This window comes from Gambusia affinis, linkage group LG03, assembly GCF_019740435.1.
Source record: "Gambusia affinis linkage group LG03, SWU_Gaff_1.0, whole genome shotgun sequence".
Lineage (NCBI taxonomy): Eukaryota > Metazoa > Chordata > Actinopteri > Cyprinodontiformes > Poeciliidae > Gambusia > Gambusia affinis.
Genome location: NC_057870.1, coordinates 4,525,032 through 4,549,566, shown reverse-complemented (window position 1 = coordinate 4,549,566; position 24,535 = coordinate 4,525,032). Strand labels below are relative to the sequence as shown.

General features: G+C 38.4%; 1 protein-coding gene across 1 annotated transcript; it reads left to right on the top strand.

The window, feature by feature from the left end:
• The first annotated feature begins 534 nt into the window (after window positions 1-534).
• Window positions 535-23,754, top strand: ift81 (intraflagellar transport 81 homolog). Its single transcript, XM_044112759.1, has 18 exons — window positions 535-968; window positions 1,054-1,157; window positions 2,744-2,924; window positions 3,014-3,103; window positions 3,300-3,365; window positions 3,643-3,753; window positions 5,368-5,452; window positions 6,374-6,537; window positions 6,629-6,724; window positions 8,696-8,842; window positions 14,609-14,758; window positions 16,776-16,904; window positions 19,643-19,732; window positions 20,408-20,494; window positions 20,625-20,696; window positions 21,318-21,403; window positions 21,663-21,708; window positions 22,997-23,754. Exons 1-18 carry the CDS (start codon window positions 825-827, stop codon window positions 23,177-23,179), a joined length of 2,031 nt encoding a protein of 676 aa, XP_043968694.1. The 5' UTR covers window positions 535-824; the 3' UTR covers window positions 23,180-23,754.
• Window positions 23,755-24,535: the final 781 nt, after the last annotated feature.

The following is a 24,535-nucleotide window of genomic DNA, read 5'->3' as shown; positions in this document are numbered from 1 at the left end:
CGGGAGTTAGACAAATGTATAAATAAGTATAAACTCGCTATTACGTTTGTGCTTTCTGGATTTTGGAGCAAAAAAGCTTTAAGATACCTTAATTTTTGCTTTCGAAATTACAAACCACGTTTAGGTAAGTACTTATCGGGTTTAGTATGAATTAATAGTTCAAGTTTGAAGAAGGTCAAAGATAGTGAGATGTAAACGTAGCTACGACTTTGATGTTATCTTCGAAGTGGCTGGTCAGGTGGGTAGGGAAAGAAATATTGATGGTTAGTGTAAAATTTCAACACTAAAATACATTCGAAATATTCCATTTTTGTGCCTTGCTAAATATTTTGTAAATAAATAAATAATAATAATAATAATAATAATAATAATAATAATAATAATAATAATAATAATAATAATAATAATAATAATAATAATAATAAATGTTTTTAAATACATTTTGGTATTAAGTCAAATGGTATTAAGTCAAAGAAATGATAGAAAACACAATTTTATTGAACTAACCAATATGGCACTTCCTGTTAGCAACCAAGTCATGACGCCTGTACGGTATCCATGGAGCATATGACAACAGTTTCTGCTCTTGTTTTATTGACTTATCAATTTGGAAACGCGTGAAAAAGACCTAGAAAAATCTGATTTGTTAGTCGGTGCCGATGTTACTAGAAACCCTTTAAATAATCTTTTGTTTCGATCAGGCCAGCTAGGCTAACTTTGTTATCGACAGGGGAGCTTTTTAACGTTAGCGTTAGCTGGTTAGCTCGCTAATCCACAACACGAAGAGCTCGTCTAACTAGGAATCACACGTCGAAACTCCAACTATGAGCGAACAACTGAAATTTATCGTTCAACAACTGAACATGGAGCCATTCAGGAAAAACTTTAACCTCATCACGTTTGATTCTCTAGAGCCTATGCAGCTACTACAGATTTTAAACGATGTTCTGGCTGAAATAGACCCAAAGGTAAATGGACAGTGTAATGTTTATGTCCGTTTGGGAATTAATTGTTAATATTTAACATCTTTGATTGGTCTTATTATTCACGTAGCAAGCCATGGATATCCGAGAGGAAATGCCTGAACAAACGGTGAAGAGGATGTCATCACTACTGGGGATGCTGAAATACAAACCTCCTGGGAACCTCTCTGACGTGTGAGTGTTGTTACATCCATCCATCAAATACATCCACGTTAATCATTATTTGCACCTTGGAAAATTATTCATACCTCTAGAACTTCTTAACACTTTTTTTTACGAAGTTGCAACTTGTAATTTGTGAAGTGTAAATAAAAGAATATGCGGTTCTTAGATGAGATTTATTTATTTATTTACAAAAAAACATTTGTAAACTATGGCATATATTAGTACTAGCTTTACTCTGATATAGCTCTAAATAAATTAAATCAAATTGTTAAAGTCTACACTCACTTGAGGAAGATGCCCAACATTTTCAGTTTCAATTTGTGCAAAGACTTGCTTTTACATAGGCGAACATGAGACTGGGGAAATGTTTAGGCAATTGCAGAAAAAGGTAGTCCTACAAAGTCCTAACAGTGGACTGATTTAAAAAACAGAACACATTTTTAATTAAAATCTTGTAACATTTTCCTTCCATCTTCCAATGAAGCACTATTTTCTGTTGGTCTACCATGTAAAAACCCCAAGAAAATACCTAGATGTTTGTTCAAGGGTGTGAATCTTTTTGCAAGGCACTTTTTTTTTCTCCATTTGGTGTTAATAGTACTATTAAAAAAAAACTACGGCTCGACAATATGGCTGAAAAACATACCGCAATATAAGCATTTCATATCAGTTGATATTGATTACTTTTTGTGTGTGTGTGTGTGGGTGTGTGCGTGTGTGTGTGTGTGTATGTGTGTGTTAATATCTGAAATACTGCCAAATTTGTGGTGTGAACTTTCCTGTTTTATCCACAGTTTTTACTCCACATCATTTATTCTGAAGCAGTTATGAGGCAACATGAAACTGCTGCTGCGCAAGTCACCTCTACGCAGTTCTCTCACTCTCTAACCAAAGAGTGAGAGAATTAGTCGATGCCACCAACCTTGCTTAGCTCGCTGTGTGAAGTTGTGCAGCTAAAACCTTTCCTCTGCCTGCATCCCCCAGAATGCAGTGCAGTTCTGGATCACAGTTCAGTGAATATTCTATATATAAAAATATGGAATATTCTATTGATCACATTGCGATGTAAACTGTTATTGATTTAGTGTCCAGCCCTTCTGAAAACTGAACTAAAACTTTAAAAAAAAGTTTTCTAACAATTATTCTAACAAGTTAGAATAACTATTGTTCATCACAATCTGTCAACAGGTCTTATTGCTGTAATGATTTTACATTAGAAAATTTTGTTATTGCCCGAATAATTCAATATTTGGGCAATATTGAATTATTGCCCGTAATCCATAAAATTGGGAACCTGGTGTTGTTTATGTGCTTATTTGTCTATTTGTTTCGGGGGTTTTTTGTCATTTAAATCCAAGCCCATATTCTACATTTTCATTTCCTTGCATGTGATATAATAAGAATCTTATCATGTCCGCCTTTGCAATTTGTCCCCTTTAATTGTTCATAATCCACGTTACAGTTACACACTCGTGTATATATAGAGCACATTTGCATTTGCGTCTTTACAATAGATAGAATTTGGACGATACTTGTTATTATTTCATGTTTTATCTTTGATTTAATGCAGAAAGGCTTTTCCATTCCTTATACAGAAGCAGCTTCAGACAGGGTCTGGTGACTGGCAGCAAACCTGTGGTTCATCCAATCCTCCACTGGTTACTGCAGAAAGTCCCTGAGCTAAAGAAGAGGGTTTACCTGGCCCGTTTCCTGGTGAAGCTGGAGGTGCCCGCTGAGTTTTTGCAGGAAGATGTCATCAACGACACCTATCATCAGGTGTGTTGTGAAGCTCCGCAGCAGTCACCATGTCATTTTTTGTGTTTGGAGGCGCAAAAGGTTCTAAAGCAAACACTCTGTGTTCACAGTATGAAGAGCTGGTGGAAGGATTTAAGACGTACCATAAGGAGTGTGAGCATCTGAGGAGTTCAGGCTTCTCCACGGCGGAAATCAGAAGGGTAAAGAAAAAAAGATCATGTTGACAGTTTGTTAATAGCATCTGATGTTAACCTGTTCTGTGCAGAAAAAAATGTTAAAGAAAACAAAAGGCTTTTTTTTATTTAAATTTGCTAAATATAAAGTTGAACTTTGACACACAACAATTCCAATCGTCAATGCATTTTGCTGACACAATTTTTTTTTCTGCTACAACAGGATATTAATGCCATGGAGGAAGAAAAAGATCAACTCCTTAAACGTGTGGAGAGGCTGAAGAGGAGGGTAAGGCAGACTGTTTGCTTTAGTAAAGTCTGGAAGGCGTTAGATTAATCGCCAAATGAAAACATCACCTCAGATAAAGTATATTATCAGCTTCCATATTGGACTCAAGAGGCTTCTGACAAGCCGCTCAGCTGCTTCAACAAGTCTGAGAAGTAACGAGGTGTTGAGTTAACAGGTCTCACTTATGGACTCTGCCAGAAGGTGAAACCTGACTCTGACAGAGGTGCCGACTTCTGTCATGAGCATTGTCGCCTCGATAACTTGCTGCTCCCACTAGGTGGAGTTGGTGTCCAACCATCAGCGAATGTTGGAGCAGGCCAGGCAGCTGCGAGTGGAGAAGGAGAGAGAGGAGTCACTCACTCACCAGAAGCAAGAGCAGAAGAATCAGGTGAAGCCTTTAGATTGCGTTAAGTTTATCTACACTTTACATAAATCTGCATAGGACAACACAGATGTGCACCATAGTGTTTGTTTCAGCAGTTGTACTCTAAAAGAACGTAATATCTACCACGTATATGCTTAGTTTAAGATTAAATCGTCGGAAACTGTGTCCATTCCAGAGATTTACAAGTTTTACAAACCGAGCAACTTATATTAATTACTTTCAGTTAAGAGAGAGAGAGAGAATTTATTAGCAGTTAATTTGCTGATCTTTAATTTAACTTCCCTTTAAGCCAAAAATTCACTTCTAATTTATTTATTTAGAAAAATGTCATGTCATGACAGGAAGTTTGATTTGTCACTGTCATGATCAATTTCAGTTTTTGGTAGTAAATAAAAACAAAGCAAAGTTGATTCTTGTATTATTACAAATGTTATTTTTTTGCTATTTTCTCCCCTGTTTATTCCACAAGATCTTCAGTTGGTATCAATAAAGTGTTTGCAGTTCAGTGGTATAAATCTCACTTTTCTTTTTAAGCAAATGGTGTCCTGGAGAAGCCCATCGTAAACGTAACATGACGGAGCACGGTATCGCGGAGATTTAACAAACTGTCACTCTACTTAGGGGTTTAAAAGCACTTCTGTGGTCAGCAGTTATGAAAACGACTCCAATTCAACAATATTTAATGCCGCCAACTTTCAGGTTAAATGTTGCCGTTTCTGCTCGGGTTCTGACTATTTTATGACAGCATCTGAATCCTTTGTAATGGGGAACCATGCAGTTCTCATTTTTCACCACACATTCGGTTTATGTTTTACTGATCAGGAATTAAAATGTTATTTTGAGGTCACTTCCTGCCACACCACTGAAACTCTGTAACCTTGTCTGTACTTAGTTTTCTCACACTAAGTAAAGCAACTTCAAGTTATTCCTGCACAAGTTAAAATACTTTTACAGCACCTGCAGTCAAAGTTCTCTTCACAACTTGACGTGAAGAACAAACAACAAAATCAGTGTGTACCAGATAAAATGTCCTCATAAATAGCAACCACAGTTTCTTTGTGACTTAAACAGTAAAAATATTAAGCAAGAAAAAGTCTGTCCTTGTGTTCATTTCCACTCGGTGACTAATAAGCAGCCGCACGTTAATTCAATCTATACTTGGATTACATTTCCAGATAAAACATTAACATTGTTATCTGTATGTGTGTTCTTCCTGTTTGAATGGGTGGGAATTTATTTTTTTTGCTTCAGTAAAAATTTGTTTGCAAATTACATATATGCTTCAAAATCCAGCGGAAACGCCAGCTGAGATTTATTTATGTTTGATTCTCTGAAGATTTTAAGGTTATCTGGCTCCAAAACATGACATATTCCCCTTAAAGTAAAATAAACTATAGTAGTGCCATAATACACACAGAGGTCCAGTCACGCTCTCTTCTCTTATGCAGTAGATTCATACCAAAGTCATAATATTTAAAATATTGTTTATCTGAGAGCCTGCTGTGTTTTGCCTTCGCAAGTGGGCTGATTTAATCGGAATTTGAAAGGGGAAAATGCATTCAGTTCATTCAGCAGCATCCTACCTATTGTTATTGCTCATTGTTTTTGTGTGATCAGCTGTTTCAGGCCGAGCAGAGGCTCCTGAGGTTACAGCAACAGTTGAAGGATTTGCGTCAAGCAGCGGCGGACGCCCACCCAGAGAGTGAGTAGCCCTGTGATCCCGCCGTCTCTGGGAGCTGTATGAGGACAGGCGGGTATCTCTCAACTACATCCATCCGTCCATCCATCCATTTTCTAACACCCTTGTGAGATCAGCCTGCTTTGTTAAAATAACTTAGCAGGAGTCCAGGATGTGCATCTTTACAAACAATTGTCATTGACAAAGCATTTGTCAATGAATTTAGTAATCGATTAATCGTTAACTGGTGTATACAGGCTTACAGTTGGCTGAAAGAGCAATATACTCAGAGCAATAATTAAGCCAAAATTGTACAAATTTTTTTTTTATATTTTCCATTTGATTTAGAAAAAACTGCAAATAAAAAAGCCCCAAAGCTCTTCACGCAACATAGCTTTAGCTTCACGTGGTTCAAATTCAGTTAAAACAAAAACTCCTATTGAGCGACCTTTAACCCCAACCCTAATCCAAAGTATGGGTTAGCTCTACCCTGTGCTGATGTTAACTCAAGCTGAAAGGATTGTTTTTCACATGTTTATATTAGTTATTTTTTTTAGTTTCAGATGCATCCCTTGCTATCCAACTAAAGGAATGTAATTTTAGGCAACAACATGTTTATTTTCTTCATTTAAAAAGGAAATGAACTGGTTGTTTATTCACATCTTTTAATGCTGAGTTGAGTTTGACTTTATTTGAACGCAGTGTTACAACAGAATAAGCAAAGTATTGCACTGTATTTCTAATACTGTATAAAAATTACAAATTATATTAGTATCCGAAAAATAATGTAGAGCTGAATTATTTTAATGATCGATTAACCTTTTGATTATTCTAACGATTATTCAATAACTAAAACAGTCGTTTTGTTGCAGCCCTTTTATTTTTATAATAACCAAATGCCACGAAGGCTCTAAAGTGTTTAAAAATCAAACCTCTGTCTTTCAGGCTTGATGAAGCGACTTGAAGAAGAAATAAAGATCAACTCCTACATGGTCACCGAAAAACTCCCCAAAGAGCTGGAGGGCCTGAGGCGCACAGTGCAGTACATGCAGAAAGTGTCGTCAGAGCCTGCAATGGGCCAGGCGGATCTCCAGGAGATGGAGGGCAAGGTCTGCACCTGCATGTGACGTCTGATGGCTTTGAGGCCTCAACGTGCTGACGGAGCCAACACTCAACTTTCTTTAACGTTCACTGTCACAGATTAAAGAAGTCGACTCTCAGATAAACCAGCTGATTGAGAAGAAGATGATGAGAAACGACCCCATGGACGACAAACTGACCCTCTACAGGCAACAGGTGCAATTTTTAGATGTTTTTTTAATTTTTGGCCTATTTTGTTCCAGTGGATTGTTCCTTTACAAGTGAATGTTATAAAATATCCCATCTGTAAAGGTTCTCTTCACAAAAAATATCAGTCATTCTTATGCTTTTAAAATTTTATATATTATACAAAGAATATATTTTTGTAACCCAGGACTAATTGAAATAGGACTATTTACAACCACTGAATCAAAAATGACATCCAATTTTCTCAGTCAGGTCAGCTTTTTATTCTAATTTGATTTAGAGAAATCTGATTTTCGGACTAAACTGATCACATTTTTGAGACATTATCTGTTCACTTCTGTTAATGTTTCTCACCCAAAAAAGATTCTAGGATTTAAAAAAAAAACTTGTTTTCTAACAGAGTGTATTAATTAAATGTTACAAACTTGGATTTCTATAAATTGAATAATAAACACTGATCAGGATAAAGTACATATGAAGTGAACATTCTGTCTCTTTTCCTGTCCTGATGGAGTCTCTCTTCCTGCTCGTCACTCATTGATCCAGATTCTCAGGAAACCGATCCAGATGTGAGAACAAGTCATGAGTTTCGATGCTCATGTTGCTCCACAGTTCAGAAAGTTGGATTCAGCTCATCAAAAAGACCCTAAAACAGTTGAAAACCCCAGACAAGTTTTTGGCTGTTGACCAGTGTAATTAGTAAAATTTCTAATATTTATTTCTTTGTTTCTTTTTGTTTTCAGTGTTGTGACAACTATCAGATCATTTCAAAATTAAATATATTATTTTCAGTTACAGCATAACAAAATCATGTCCTATAGCGTGCCTTTAATCTATACCTGTAGCGTTATGCTATACCTGTAGTGTTATGCTATACCTGTAGCGTTATGCTATACCTGTAGCGTTATGCTATACCTGTAGCATTATGCTATAGCTAGCTAGTATTGTAGGCCTGTTTTCTCTCCAGTCATGGTCAGCACACCGTTACTGAATGAAAATATCCAATACAGTAAATTTTGTCCCTTCATCACTTCAGGTCTTTGTAGATTTGGTTGACTCGTATGTTTCTTGTTAGCTTGGAGACATAACAAACTGGTTTCCTTCATAAGGATTTAAAAGCGCTATGTGCCAGTCTCCTTTCACAACAGGAGAGAACAGTGTACGACAGAGACTATATTTAATAAAACTTATATTTTATTAACATTCAGGTTCCAATATTGCAATTTCTGCTCAGCCTCTGACCTGTATAGTCATTCTGATCTCAATAGACATGATTGTGTTGGCCTCATTTTTTTTCTTCACTTTAATTGCCAGTGTTTAACTCCAAACATATAATCTGTTTCACCACATGAACTCTTCCAGTTCATCCACGGTTAATTTTCTCACAAGAAGCTGTTTTCTGAAAGTCCAGTCAAGCTAAAGCTACAGAAAGTGTTTTCTTACCTGATGAACATTATTCTTAGAAACAACACAAGTAGTCGGTTTACTCCCAGCTTGACCTGCACAAGTTGTCCTTTCCCTTAAATTCAAGAATTCGATTGTTCCCATATCAGTGTTTCCTTCCACTCAGCTCATGTTTCCTGAGAAGCTCATGTTTTGGTTAAAAAAAACAAGCTAACCATATCCTTTTTTGTGTCAACCACAAGCTATCATGCAACCTATTTATTTAACTAGCCAAAGATGGTTTTGACAACAGCAATAGAGAGTGACAGACTTGAACGCAGCGTCACCGTCAGAAGGCTCTTTCTATTTCTGAAAAGTCTATTTTAGAATTACTTATCTGCCAAGGAAATCAATGGAAAAATGAACTTTATTTATTTTTGTCATTACTTTTTAGGGGGAGGGGGGGGCTTTGGGTGCAGGGATTGTTTGGGGACAAATTGACCCAGAGTTTGAAACGTTTCTAAACAAAAACCTCTGTTTGACTCCATGTAAACTCCATGTTATGTTTGTTTATCTGATGCAACATGTCTCTCGTAGGCCTCTATCATCGTTCGAAAGAAGGAGTCAAAGGCTGAGGAGCTCCAGGAAGCGAGGGAGGAGCTGGCCGCCGCGGAGAGGGAGCTGAAGCAGAGGAGCAGCCAGGGACAAGGCTCAAACGGGGAAGAAATCATCCGCGGTGACGAGGTAAACGGTTCTGTTGGTTGCAGCCGTCACATGGTGACGCGATCAGTCAAAGATGGGGCATCTCCAGAGTTTCAGTGAAGCTGCATCGATGCTTCCAGGCTGGACGTCTGGGAATGTTTCTGTCGGAAACCGAAAGGCGAAAAGGACATTTCACTTTCAGCTTTATCAAAGCACGTTGAAGAAGATTAGTAAAGCACTGAAAACTCGAGAGGCTATTTCTGCCCTTATCCAAACACAGACAGGCTCACTGTCAAACGTTACTTATCCCTTTCTTTTTTCCCACTCTTCCCCCACATTCTCATGTAAGCCACAAATAGAACACAAAAGGGAGAATATCCAGAACAAGGAACTGTACTGGACAAACTTCCTGAGAGTTGGCCTTTTTCCTTTATCTCAACTCTAACAAATCTTCTGTCCAAGTCATCTCTGACTAGTGAAGGGTTACAGAAACATTAGTCTTTATATATATTTTATGTTGAGCATGTACACGCTAACCCCTCCTGTTTGCATAGCCTGCTAGCATGGTCTCTTTTAAAGTTCCATGACAAGTATCTCCGAAAGTCTTTGTGCACAGTTAAAGAGCTGACCGTACGTGGTTCTGTGTTAGAGGAGAAATGCTGATGGTTTTTAGTGGGGCAGCGTTTGACACGTACGTGGCTGCGGGATGAGAACTGTGATTTCTGCAAAGGTGAGTTTCAAAACTTGGCTTTACAAGGAAAGCAACAGTAAGACATTGACTGTTGCACATCGATTATAGAAACAGTGAAATATCAGTGGAAAAATGACTTTGAGCATGTTTATTCTGCTCAGGAAGAAGAGGGGAAAGTTGACCACGTAGCAAAAAAATCCTTTTTGTGACAGAAAAAATGTAATTAGATGGTCTAGAAAATGTAGGGCTTTTTCTTAAAGCTGCGGTATGTAACTTTTATTACAAAATATAGGGTTTTTTACATATTTCTTCAATCTATCACCATGTCGTGACATTTTGTTATGAGACAGATAATCTGTGAAAAGATTGATCTCCTCCACTTCCTCCTTGAGCTACTGTTGATTTTTTTTTTTAAGAAATCCTAAGCTACCAACCAAAATCAACCAATCAGAGGCAGGAGGAGGTGCTTAGCACTGTCAGTCATGCTTATGTGTATGCTGGTAAATGTGCTAATGGCACAGAAACAACTTATTGTTGCAGAAAAACTGATTATCTGCCATCATTGGTGGCCGTGCATTCACTGCTAGCTGCAGCACTGCAGTTACTGTTGCACATCAATAAAGGCGGGAGAACGAAGGGGAATGAGCAGCGCCACACGCTGGGCGCCGCCAGGAATCTCGGGCCCATGACAAAAAATTAAATGGGGCCCCTTTAAAACCATGTCTCTCCATAAAACAACAGAGACAGTGTAACCAACGGTAACTAGTAGTTTCTGATGAGGTTGCTATAAACAAGCCCACTTTGACTCACTAAACTGAATATTTGCTCTTCAGGATTCAATGATCAGATAAACATCACAGTTCCAAACAAGAACAATCATGATTGATACATCACATTTCAAGATCTTTATGCTAAGCTAACATGGTCTGTGTAATATAATACGCTCCAAAAATTATAATTATTACTCTTGTTTGTAAGTTTTTCCTAAATCATGAGCTGCCATCATTTATTCTAAGTTGTTTATCAGTGTAAAATGATCTTTGGTCGAACACAAAGCAGAAAATTCTCATCAGCTTGTATCACATTATTTATGTTTTAATATCCTCCAAGTATCTTCAAAGAGTTGGTGGATGTTGTTGCTGTGGGCAGGAAGGATCATCTCCAGTATCAATCATTCTTCTAGAGACAGTGTTGCTGTCATGACATGCTAACACTTAAACATCCCTATTGCAGACACAAAGTCCCACAATCACAAGTCTTGGATGATCATAAGTTGTTGTAATGAACTGCTAAATCAATCTCTTCTGCCTCTACTGCTGCTCCCTTGTAAATTTCTCTCTGGCTGTTTGGTTTAAAGCTGGGCAGAAAGAAAAAATAAACCTAAAGAAGTATTGCCATGGATACGCATCAAACCGACTGCCCAAACCTAAAAGAGAAAGAGCAAAAAACTTTTGCTCTTTCGTCCAAAACCAGAGGGGACAACTGTCATAAGATGCAAAGCCTCAACAAAAATAACCAGGAACAAAAGTCTACAGAAAGAATAAATCAGAGCCACCCTAACCCTATATAACCATCCCAACTCCAATATGGGGGGTAGGAAGGTGAGGAGAAGGATGATGGGGGAGGTTGGTTGGTCAGTGTGGTAGATTTCTCAAACACTCACATCATCATTCCAGAGATGAAGGAAAACTCTGTGATGTCACGACTAGAGTCATGCTTCTGATGTCATCAGCACTGTATGTATGGAACAAACTTCTACATTCTTGTCATTGTTTGCTGCACTACTGACAAGTTCAGACGTTCTCAAAGCGCTTTCAAAGTTGAACATTGAGATTGTTTGCAGATCAAAACGGATTTTAACAAACATTGTTTTGTCCAAACATGTGGAACCAAAGGCCACATTCCTCCAACGGTGAGATGAGACCCCAGCATGGAGCATGGAGAGCTGGACAAAATCTGCAAGGCTGGACTGAGAACAGAACGCCTCCCATTGAGTTACAGAGAGAGATCCAGAGACTTGGCTCTCTTCTGGAAAAGGAGAGAGCAAGATGGTTTGAGGAGAACCAAAAGCTGGTCTACGTGCAAAGAGAACTGGAGAAAACAAAAGCCGAGTTACAAGGGCAGAAAAGACTCAAGGACATGAAGAGAGAACTACTGAAGAAGAGTTTTCCGATTCAGAGTCTCTCAGACGAGCTATAATCACTTCCAGGATGCACAGCGACATAAAACACAAGACGAAAAGGCTGCTGCAGAAGGAATTTGAGCAATTGAAGGTAGCTCATATTGTGGGTGAGGAAGCATTCAGGTCACAAATCCAGAAAGAAAAAGAGGTCAGGGGACCTTGGAATTGCCCTAACTTTTTCCCTTTCTACCCCTGGCCACAGATTGTGATTGGTAGCGTTAAGACCCGCCTCCTGGCTCTGATTGGTTGTTTTTACTTAGCGCAGGGAGAAAGCAGAGGGGTGTTGAGAGGCCATAGAGACATTGTCAAGTAATATGTGAAAAAAATTGTTTTTATAAAAGTCCTGCAGCTTTAAAAAGTCAGCTATATTTTGCAAGGACACACGTTCATATTTCAGTCAGTAGACTGAAGTGGGCAGACTAAAACTAACTTGAACTACAAGTGAAAGCTGTTTGTAGAGACAAAGAGATCCTTGGAAGCGTCGCATGAATGAAGTTAGTGGAAAATGTTTGGTCAGACTCTGCTTATCAGACTGCTGTGTCATTTTGGGCCATCAGCCGTGGTGGAGATGATCACTTTATCAGAAGTATTTTCAATTCTGACGGCTGTGTGCCATCGCATTCTTCCAGCCAACTGCATCTGTTTGGCGATGTTTGACCGGTAACAGGAAGCTAGTCTCAAATGAGGTGCATCGTCAGCTGTTTAAATCTGTGTCACAATGTCTTTTATAGTAAAGTGGAGAACCTGAAAGATATGCAATCTGATCAAAATATACTATTCTGTATTAGTGGAGTGGTTTGCAAAAACCTTTTTCACACTCTTGTGACTTTCCAAACACACACTTGACTTTTTCTTAATAAAGAGGCAGTATTATGTAAAAATATTTTTTTAGTTTTACATCGTGTTACAAAGTTCATCCTCATCAAAAATATACTTGCGATCTTGCCTGGATTCCTTCAGACTGGACAGCAGCAATTAGCAAACACCTGTTGGAACTGCGCATGCTGAGATCATCATCACAGATAATTCACAGTGCAACGCTGGTAAAAAACAACAACAACAACATTGTTTAATGGTTTACAGAGGAGCCATGTTGTGATGGGTTTTTGAAAGCAGAGCTTTTTAAAGAGATAGAGGCCCAGTTTCAAGGAGTTAAATTATGAATTTTAATTTCTTTTATGTCACATTTGATATATAAACCATTTTTGTAAAAACTGAAGTTAACATAGTTACTTGATTGTGCTATAAAACGGCAATATACACATAATAGCGCCCCTTTAATCTGATGTAAAGGGACAATTTTGCACAGTAGTACAAAATTGAGAACAAATAAAAATCTGATAACTGTTACCATTCACCTAATTAGTTAACAAGGTTCAGCTGTTTGTACCGATTGTTGTATACACAGCTGTTGGTGCTAGGTAACCAGAGTGAGTCATTTTCGCTGAGAGAAGTTGCGACTAAACCCTTTCCTCTGCCTACATGCCCCAGAATGCTTTGCGGTTGTGGTTCGGAGTTCAGTGAAATTATTAAACATTCTTATGTTTTGATATCAATCACGTGTCTATCAAGACACATATTGTTATTGATTTTTTCCCAACCCTAGATCAAAGGCCCAGTCAAAGTCCTGACCTAATGCCGACAGAGAATCTGTGGCAGGACATTCACAGCTGTTCAGCAGAAGTGACTGACCTTGAGCTATTTTACAAAGAATAGCCCAAAAAAAGAAAAAAAGTGAGTCTTTACACGTGCGAAGCTGCAGGAGACATGCGTGCATGGTAGACGTTCCTGTAAATGTTTTCACGGGACACCGTGGGTGTGAATGAGCCGCATGTCCGAGTTACGACCACCGGCTGAGCTGCAGTTCGGTTTCACAGCAGTTGTTGTGTTTGGGGACACCATGTCGTGCGGACACCATGCTGGATTAGTCCGCCGCGTTAACTCCTCTCACCGCCCGCGTCTGTCCTTGACGTCCCAAAATACGCAAAAGAATAAACGTACATGCACAACTGCACGCAGCCGGCCATTCCTCCCCCCCCCCCCCCCCCAACCAACACACACACACACACACACACCGGCACGCACACACACAGTTCTGGCGTCGTGGATGCCCGCGGGACTCAAAGCACATTCTGTGATTCTGAGGCTGTTCTCCCGTGTCTGTGGTCATTTATAGCTGCTCTTCATTGTGGAGGAGTTTCAGCACGTCCCGGCAGACTGCGGCGTGGAGATTGACCGAATATCCACTCCAAACAAGTTGTTTTGATCGACGGAGATTTTTTGCCGTCCTCGGCAGACCTTAAACTTCCAGATAGTCACACGGATCCCCTTTGCTCCCACTGCTCCTCTGTAGTTCTCTAATCCCTTCGCTCCCCGCATCAGTTCCTCCTGAGGCCTTTCACTATCTCTACTGTTGTCAACTTCATCCTGTATTTTCCATACAAACAGTGGATGTTTTTAGTATTGTTGCCATATTCATTGTTTTACATGGTTACAGTAAATTAAAATAAGCTCGATAATTTCCAGTTGAACAACAATTGTCCCCTAATATATTTTGAAATGATATTTTAGTTACATTTCCATCATAATCCATTTGAATTATTGTTGTTTTGGTTGTTTTTCTAGTTCCAGCGTTAAATATTCTTCAGAAATAAAATGTTTATGTGTTTATCTATGAGTGGGTGTTCTTGCATTCATATGCTGTTATCATTACTATTATTATTATTAGTTGAAAATGTTCTGAAAATGACAAAATTATCATTTATTGAAATAATTTCTGAGACAATTTAACCTGCAATATTGGTTATTGTGACGGTCCCGCTCAAAGTTTATTTTTTGTCTACAGCTCTCAAATGTTTGAACTGTTGTTGATGTACTGCATTGCATTAAGACAATTATTAAGATTTCTTTCTTATTTTTATTTGATTTTTTTTAGCTGAAACGCTTAGTGGCAAAATTGCGCAGCAAAGGAACAACCTACAAAAAGAAGAGGCAGGAAATGGCTGAGCTGAGAGCAGAATTTGGAGTCCTCCAACGGACAGAGGAGATTCTCAGACAGAGACACGACACCGTCCAGCAGAAACTGGTAACTCCGGCTGCAGCTAACGAGTACTGATTGTTTTGACGATTAATCGATTTATCGGATTTAAAAGAATTGGCACATTTTACTACTTAACGCTTTTCGTACATAAGAAAGCCATCAAAAGATGCAAATAAACAAATAATTAAATTGCTTTATTTTATGTAAGAAAATAAACATGTGTGTTATTGTATTGTAATACAATAACACACATTCTTTCAGTGAACGCTTGATCATTTGTAGAAAAAAATGCATCTGCAGCTAAAAAATATACTAATAGCAACATGTGAAAAACTTAGGCCTTCCTGCCTAACTTAGACTCAGTAAGACAGGGCTGATCTGTTGATTATTTTTTAGATTAACCATTTAATAACCTCTTTTTTTTCTTTTTTTTTTACAGAATTTGAATCTTGTCACTTAGACCATATTTCCAGATTAAGGGTTTTGTACATTTTGTGCAGTTTTTGAGTATACTCAGCACTTCTGAGTATGTTGTTCTTCTAGCAGATTGCTTTTTTCACTTTATATAGGCTACTCCAGTTAACAATTAATGGATAACTAAATTAGCTGATGATCATTTCAATAATCGATTAATCACAATTAATCCGATTGATCATTTCATCCTCAGTGGTGGCCAAACGTATTCTAGAACGCCCTTCATAAAATGTATGTGAAAAGGAGAAAGGAGAATAAGTACCGATATTTTGTCTCTGTACTGAGAGCTAACCTTGAGCTGTTGCTTGGTTTGACCAGCTGAATTAGCCAAAATGCTAAAGAGCCAGATGGCGTCCTCCCTACTGCTTTCCTTGTTCTCCTTTAGATCAGAAAAGCCTTCTCAACCAATCCCTCTGCCTTTGCATTATTCAGACCGTGTGCTTCTCCAAATGTGCTGTTTTCTCTCCGTTCGCAGCTTGTTTTTACAGTGAAGTGACAGAAACTTCGTGGAAATGGCTTCACACCTTCACGCGGTCAGATTACCTGACTTGTTGACGGCCTGTCTGACGCAGGCCGAGCTGCTATTTCTGACAGCTGCATCTGCTGCTCCTCCTCTCTCTCCATCCCACATTAGGTTTTGTTAAAGACAGTTTTCCCTTCTGATCACATGGCAGGCTGACAGCATGTCCTCTTCTTTGCAGGGGCTTACTTTTCTTTCTTTTTTTTCTCAGCTGGATTCTTGTTGCATTCCACAGCCTTTTTGGTAATTAGATACCACATTACGTAACAGACAACTTTTTATTGCCCTTGTTTATGGCGTTCTTCCTTTTTTTAAAATAGTTTTTAACTTTTGTATTTAAAATAACTATAGTTTAGTTCTTCAGTGTTTAAGTTGCATAGAGCTGAAATAATTAATCTGATTAGTCATGATTAATCGATTATTGAAATAATTGTCAACTAATTTTGTAATCAATTAATTGTTAACTGGAGCATACAAACGCAATGAAAAGCCACTCGCTAAAAGAACAACAGAGTCAAATCGGTAATTAAGCAAAACTGTACAACAATATAAACACTTTTTACATTTAAGAGAAAAAAAACTTTTCTTGTCTGTAGGTTCTACCTAGAACTCCTCAAGTGGCAAGATTTTAGCTTCACTTTGTTGAAATTCTGTTAAATGATGTTAAAATGATTTTTTAGTTACAAAGCATCCTTAGCTACGAATGATCAAGTGCATATTAAAGGAATGCTACGCTAATGCTTTTTAGGTTGTAAAATGTTTATTTTCTTATTTGGAAAAGGAATTAAATCATTTGTTTATTTGCATTTTTTATTGTACTTCTAATATTGTATAAAAAGGCTTAAGTGGTTGAATGAAAAATCTGCAGAATGTGCCATTCTTTAAAATCCGGTTAATCGTCAGAATCATCGATAGAATAATCTATTATTCCATCTGTTACTGGTTGCTGCAGCCCTAAAGTTGCGACACCTTTATCTGACTGTTTCTTCTGCGCTTGTGTACAATACAGGATATTAGTTATTTTATTAGGACCTTTTTAAAAATGCTACCCTACTCTGTGCGTCGCAGCAAACTGTGGAGGCCCAGAAGGGCATCTCTGGATACAGCGACACTCAGGAGGAGCTGGAGAGGGTCTCCGCCATCAAGAGCGACCTAGACGAGAAGAAGGGCCGCACTCTGGATGACATGTCTGAAATGGTGAGTATACTAAGAGCTCACCGGTGGGAACCAGTTGGCTCATTATTGCACAAAACAAGAGAGGACACTGATGGAGACTGCCAGCTTCTAAGACTTCTCTATTTATTATTTGGAGAATGATGGGGTTTTTTGGTTTTGTTTCTTTCTACAGTACAGATTCCACTCTTTGGTGAAGAAAAAAAGTCATTAATGTTGTCAAAGGACTCTTGAGTGACCCTCAGCTGTCTTATTAAAATGGAGACATTTCCACATAAATTCCCAGAACATCCTCCCTTTACCAAATAACGGAATTTTAAATTGCATTAGACACAAAAGCTATCATTTTGGCCCTATTTACATCAAAAGTCATTCAAAACAAATACTTTATCATAATTTAAGGACAGCATATGCATTTTAAAGTCTGATATAGTTACTGTCAATCATTAGTATGTAGGCTTGTCCCTTTGGAAGAAAACTAAAGAATAAACATGTCATGTGTTTGAGCTTTGAGTTCTGGCTCCTGTTTTTTCAGACTAAAACATGATATAGCTAACATAAAGGGGAAGTAAATGTGGGGGATTGTTTATTTCAGCCCTCTTTTATTCTCCTACTTACAGTTACAAAGGTTCCCTTTGAACTCGTTCACATTTTCTTTATTAAGGTGAGCAAGATTAAAATTGTGAAAGGAACATTTTCAAAAGGTACTAGTACTGCTTGAGGGCTTTGCTCAAAATAAGCAGTTTCACTTTATTACAACGGTTGTGACATGTTAGACTGGAGCCAACATCATCATCGTCACTGTTTTTAAATGTTTTCTTCTTTATTTTTACCGCGCAGATAGGATTGATACCCTGTGAGTAGCACATGTTGAACTAACAAAATGAACAACTGGATATTTGGCTGCTTCGGTTTCAGAGCTGTGGTGTGGAGGTGCATCATGACTCACTGTGTAAGTGAGTCATGGCTCATGGCACGTTTCGACTTGTCAAAACAGGCTAGACGGCAACTTTTCTGTAAACCACGGGAGTTTCTCTCACATTGGATACAGACATTGACAATAAAAAGCTTCTACACTGACTTAGGATCCTATTTTAATTGAAACAGGACTTTGCTTCAGCAGCAATTTATTTAGCATCGTTATGAAGAAGTGTTTGGTTCTTAAAGTGAGTCTGAAAGAATTCAGAACTGTAATCTTTGGTTGCTCTTTTAAATTTTTTTTTTTTTTTTTTTTTACATACGTCGACTGAAAATGTTTTTGCTGTACTCAGCATTTCACTAATTATTTGATTTTGGGGCTTCTCTTCCTTCAGCACCACTAACTGCATTTCAACATAGATTTAGAATAATCTGAGAGATTTATGAGAGTTTCATTATTCAACCTTAACAGGAATAATTTATCATTATAACTTACTGAGATGAACAAACAGCTGAAACTCAAAGATGAAACTGAGAGCATCAGATTGTAGCTATGCTAACAAAACAATCTAACTATGAAGATTGTTCTTTGGATTGTTACAAATGAGCCTTTCTAGCTCCTTAAAGTCTTAAATTTAAATGTTAAACAATTTAAAATCTTTTAATTCATCTATGCATACCATTAAATGAAATCTAACAGCCTTTATATTCTCAATAAACAATTCTCCTACTTTTAAATTGTTCAATTGTTAAATTTCTGTATCTGTGGTTTGTGTTAAAATATTAGAATTTGTGGGGCCCCGTAGGGCCTGGGGGTCCTTAAGGAGCTTAAATGGGATTTAACAAAAGTGCAAATAATTACCGTAATATTTATTTTAATTGTATTTTTTAAAATGTATTTCTTGTTTCTGAGACTCTATAGATGAGTATTTAAATAGCATTTCACTCACAATGTCTTCCCGTAACATATGTAATTACCCAATAATATTTTTACATTTCCTGTCAGTTTAACATCTTTTAATACAAAACCACGGTGGGCCGCCTCAGCACCCCGACCCCCAGGCTTAGCAGGTTTTCTGGGGAAACCCTGTCGTGAGTTTAAAGAATCCTAATTACCCCCATTCAGTCAGGAGCAGCTGTTTTCATTCATTCAGAAGGTGATCAACAGCAGATTGAGGTGAAAACTCCTCTGAGTAAGGTGCAGAAAATCCTGTTTGACCTTTTTAAAAACCTCATTTTGGGAGAGGCTTCTTGTCTTCTGTGTTGTGGTTAAATGAAACAAAAAAAAAATTGAGGCTCTGAAATGTCTTAAATTCATGTGAAAACTGCACTTAACCTTAAATACTTACATTTTCGTCATAGCAGAATATTTTATGTAGTTTACTTTTCTGTCAGGGAAGCGTTTGAACTGCACACTGCGCTTTGTGACTTGAGGCAGTAAAAGCTACCGCCAACCAGCTGCTAATATACTCTTACTAGCTCGTTTTTTTTTTGCATGTATGGTTCAGTGTAAATTCATTGATAGTTGGCTGGATGTCGTTTGTCTTCGCCACTGGCTCACAGCTGCCGATCCGTACAATGCTGCACTCATTCTGTGCTAAAAAGCTTGGACTACTGCTACATAAGTTGTGCAGTTTTCTTTTACACATTTCTGTCGTGCTACAGGTCTTAAATTTCATTCATGATGGTCTTTAAAAGGTCTTAAAAGGCCTTTAATTTGAGTTATGCTCTTTTTTTCCCCCTGCCTTCTCTCTTGGCCTATTTTTTTAGGAAGTCTTACTTTAAGATTTGTCACGTTTTCCCTGCTGTAATGCAGTCTGTGTTGTTGCCCCGTGGTTTTTCAGGTAAAGAAGTTGAACTCGATGATTGTGGAGAAGAAATCCGCTCTCGCACCAATTATTAAAGAGCTGAGGTCACTGAGACAGCGGCGAGCGGTGAGTATCAGCGAAACCTCGAGGTTCTGCTGCCGTAACCATTCGGTCACTCCTTTATATGCAACGGATTCCCACAAAAAGCTTCAACTAAAATAGACCGTCGCTGACAGCTCCCCTGGGTGACTAACAGGATATGAATGGGACGTAATAATTTCATCCCACCAAGACATGTGACCGTCCAGAACCACAACACATCAGGATTTCTCACTTAACGCTGTTAGTGTGCGCTGGAATGTCTCGGAGCAGAATCTGTCATTAACGTAAAAACAAATGCAGGGATTTTAACGTCGTCCCATGCAAACAAATTGGGGTTTAACTCATATTGTGTGTTATCCTGAATAAAGTCCATTAGGGACGATTTACATAGTCCTTGAATAACATACACAATGGGAAAGCCCCCCCACATTGCTGAGCGGGAGTAGAGGATTAGATTTTCCTACATGTGTTCCCAGAATTGCTCTTTCATCTTACTGGCTAATGTTTGCTAATGCAGGAAGACAGAAATAGATTTAGTTAGAGCCTGTTGGACATGAAACTGCTAAAATACCAGCTGAGACATTATCCTGCACTTCTGCACTTCTTGGTTTTCCTGCTATTTACTTGTTGGTAATGTTTTGTTTTATCTTTTATTCCTTCTTTTCTTTTGCCCAATCCATGGGAATGCATTCATATCAGGAGCTGAGTCAGGAGTATGAGGAGAAGAAGGCCCAGTATGAAAGTTGTGCTGTTGGTTTGGAGAGCAACAGATCCAAACTGGAACAGGTAAAGTTCATTTTAGGTCTTTTTTTGCTTTTCACGCTTCTTAATTCTCGCATCATGGTCAATGCGAGAATTAAATGTTTTTCGTCCTTTTCGCTTATGATGAAAATTGTCCTCATTTATCAAATCACAGGAGGTGAAAGCGCTGAGGGAGGAGATGGCCCAGAACGAAAACCGATACCATTACATCAACTCTATGTCAGAGGCCAGTGATTTTGCTAAATAATTGTTCATCGCTGAAGAAAAGCACCTGCTTGCCACACTGGATTTGTTATTCCTTAAACACCTGGGTGAACTTAGCTCCGCCTTCAAGAACAAAGCTCCTCCTATAGTTTCAGAGCAGCCTCATAGAGCAGCCCTCCCCTATGACTCTCCCACGCAGCTCCTTCAGACTAGCCAGCAGCAATTAGCAAACACCAGCTGAGCTCATTATAGGATCTACATCTCAGTGAAACGCTGGTAAAATGCTGTTAAAGGGTTAATTCAGGAGCCATGTTGTGCTGGCTTCCTGAAGGCGGAGTTTCAGAAAGATCAGGAGTTTTCTAAAGAGACAGAGGCCCAATTTTAAGGTGTTAAATCACAAAGTCAAAATTCTCTTAAGTCGCTTTTGGTATATACAGCATTTTTATGAAAGTAGCATAGAAGTAACTTGGTTGTGCTATAGAATTGCCTAGAAAATACAAAATACTGCCCCATTAAAATGTTATTATTCCATCTACAGTGGGAATATTTTCCAGGAGACCTGGAAACATTGGGTCTTTTTTTGGTCACAAAACACCCACTGCCACAATTAAAATGGTGATCTTTACATCTCTGTCATCTGCAGATCTTTGAGATGCAAATTCAACGCGCTGCTGAAGAGATGAAGGCCTATGTGTCATCTGATCCACAGGAGAAGAAGAAGACCATCAGGTGAGCCTGTCAGGCTTGGCCTGCCAGCTGCTCGCCGGAACCACATCTGTTTTTCTTTACCTAAGACTCTTATTACATTAGCATTAACCTGCTGACACTTCCTACTGACTGTACAGAAGAAAGTCAGATTACCACACCATTCAGAATAAAGATAAGCTGACGTGCCACAGCTTTTCTAAACAAAAAAACTCCAGGTGAAAAGTGACTTTTCTCACCCAATCTGTTTTTTATTTTGTTTTGTTTTTCTGCTTTGTTGCAGGGAAGTGTACATGAAGAACATTGCAGAACAAGAATTACTTGGCAAGGTGAGAGGAGGAGATCTAAGCGCTGACTAAGATGAAGCAGAGGATCTGTACTTGGAAATGTTCCCTCATTCTGCCAAAAACAGTCTGAAGGCTGACAGATTGGAAGCGAAGGTTTATGGGAAGCTCACACAGCTGGAGTCTTACAGATTCAGGCTACAGATATTTTCATGTTTAGATTTTTACCTTTTATTTAGGGCTGCGCAATATATCAATTAACTAAATTTTTAAAGATTTACCTTTTGGAAAATCAGGATTTTTTTATTCTTCCCATTAATGCACTCCTTGGGTTTCCATAGTTCAGAGTGACATCAGCCCATCCAGGGCGGCCATCTTGTTTAACAAGCGTGTTTTACAGCTTCTAGTATTCCATCGTATTCAACACTAAAATATATAATATTACAAGAATAAAGTAGTAATTTTATGTTAACTGCAACACAACAAATAACAAAAAATTAAAATGAGGACTGCTGAGAATCTCGTAAAATTAGACTTTGCGATCCATCTTACAGATAAGCAAATGCTTCATCTTCTGATATACCGTAGCCGCATCAGCTTGCAGGACTCTGAAGCCATTTATTCACAGACTTCATTTAGAAGAAAACCACATGGAATGGTTTGGTCATATCATATCCTGGTAACTCCACAAGCTTTTTATTTTCTCATCAAAATAATTTTCTCATATAATTTCAGGACATCTTTCTGATAAAACTGTCTTTATTCTGCTAATATAATGGGCATATTCTCGTAATTAACAGAAAATTATTGCAGCTTGTCACTAATCCTCCGTCATACAACTCACAGAAGAAGGGATTGGAACAAAAGCCACTTTTTGAAAATATTTTCTGTCAGTTGTAAATTTTTTTTTTTTTTTTTTTTAGGAAAGAAAGTGAAAAAAAAATCAAATAAAATAGGATCTGGTATGAAATAAAAATCTGAGATTTTATTTTTTAAGCCATATCGCCCAGCCCTCCTTTAGCTGGTGGTCTTTAAATGAAGGGACCAAACCTACAATTGAGAAAATCTATTTGTGGATTTTTTTTAAACAAACACTTACACCTTTGAAGAAAAGGAAGACAAATGATACATTGGAGCCATATTCTCATTAAAACATCAATAAATAAAAAAACAAAGTTGTACTTTATTAATGTTTACTTAGGTGTGTGAAGATATGTTGGATATGATACACTTTTGAAAAAAAATCTACTCACTGGTTTTAAAACCTGAAATTTTCATCACTTTATTTATTTATTTATTTATTTATTTTTGTATTTGTATCTTTGTATTTCAGAAGTTGCGTGAGGAGCAGAAGGTCGTGAGGGAGAACCACGGCGCCAACATGGAGCAGATGAAGATGTGGCGGGACCTGGAGCAGCTGATGGAGTGCAAGAGGCAGTGCTTCATAAAGGCTCAGAACCAGGTTTCTATTGGTCGGGTCATCCAGGAAGGAGGCGAGGACAGGCTGGTTCTCTGAAGACGCGACGCTCCCACGCTGTCTGTTTACTACGCTAGATGAAACTTTGCATTCTTCATCCCCCTGTAACACGGCCAAAACACTGTGAAGATTTGATTGCTTCCAGGAACGGTCGCGTTAATTCTCCTTCTCTTCAGTGTCTTGGACCAGAGACGTTGAGCTTCACTTGACAGTTTATATTTTGAGACCTCTGACCTCTGGCGATGACCACATCTTAAAGGACACACGTCTCTGGTCAAGGGGTTTCTCTTTTGTCAATCCCTTTATACACGCCTTTAAGGATACTCTTCCAGTCAAACGTGTCCAAACATATCGGCGTACAAAGTGGTGCACTTGGGGTGTGACAGCGGTCAGCTATTTTTGGCAGCACAAAGCATGACCATGTGCAGGGATGGTGGGGTCCAGTTTTGGATTTTCACTGGGACCACCAGGACCGCTGGGGGATAAGAGGTTAAATTCTTTGTCCATTTCTAATTGTTGATAACATTGACCGACATTCAAATTATCGATCCTTAGTTCCTAACTGTGTTTTATATGTGTTTGATTGCATTAAAGTTTGCAGTTCTGAAAACGTGTGCCCACTTTCCACAGTTCTTACTCACTCAGATCGAGTATCTGATGTTTTGTGGTCCAACTTCTATTATGACTAATGTTGGAGAAATCCTATAACCTTTGGAGTGTTTGAATGCCTCACGGTGTTCACAGCACTCCAACTATCTGCACGGATGCTTCAGGGTTGCACTCTGTCTGCCACAGAAACTTAATCTGCTGCTGACAGCGTTAGAGGCTCTCCAATCCAACAGACGAGGTGTGCATTCGTGTCCGACCGGGCATTGCCACCTACAAAACTACTTGCCGCCTTATTAAGACATGATAACAGCTGATGTACGCCAGACCTGTAAAACATCCAGCAGCTGAATGAAGGACCGAGACGAAGCTGAGATATTGACCTAAAACTCTGCTACCTGTTCAACAAATTGACAGCTTGAACAGTTTTTGTTGATAACTTGGATTTATAGATCCTGCAAAACAATACTCTGTTAAGATTATGTTACGTAATCCTGAGCTAATGATCTCTCTGGGGTCATTAGAGAGCTGCTGTTCGTCTGTTCAGTGACTGTCTCTGACATGACTCCAACGTTCAACCCAATGTTCATGTTCTGCACAGCCATCATGAGCTCATTCCGGTTTTAAAGGGGCTGTATTATGTATTTTCCAACCATATAGAGCCTTTCAACACAATCGAGTAACTATGTTGACTTCAGTAGTTATCAAAATGCTTTATATATAAAATATGACTTAAAGAAATGTGACTTCATTATGAGACAGAAGTTGGGCCTCTGTCTCTCTGAAACC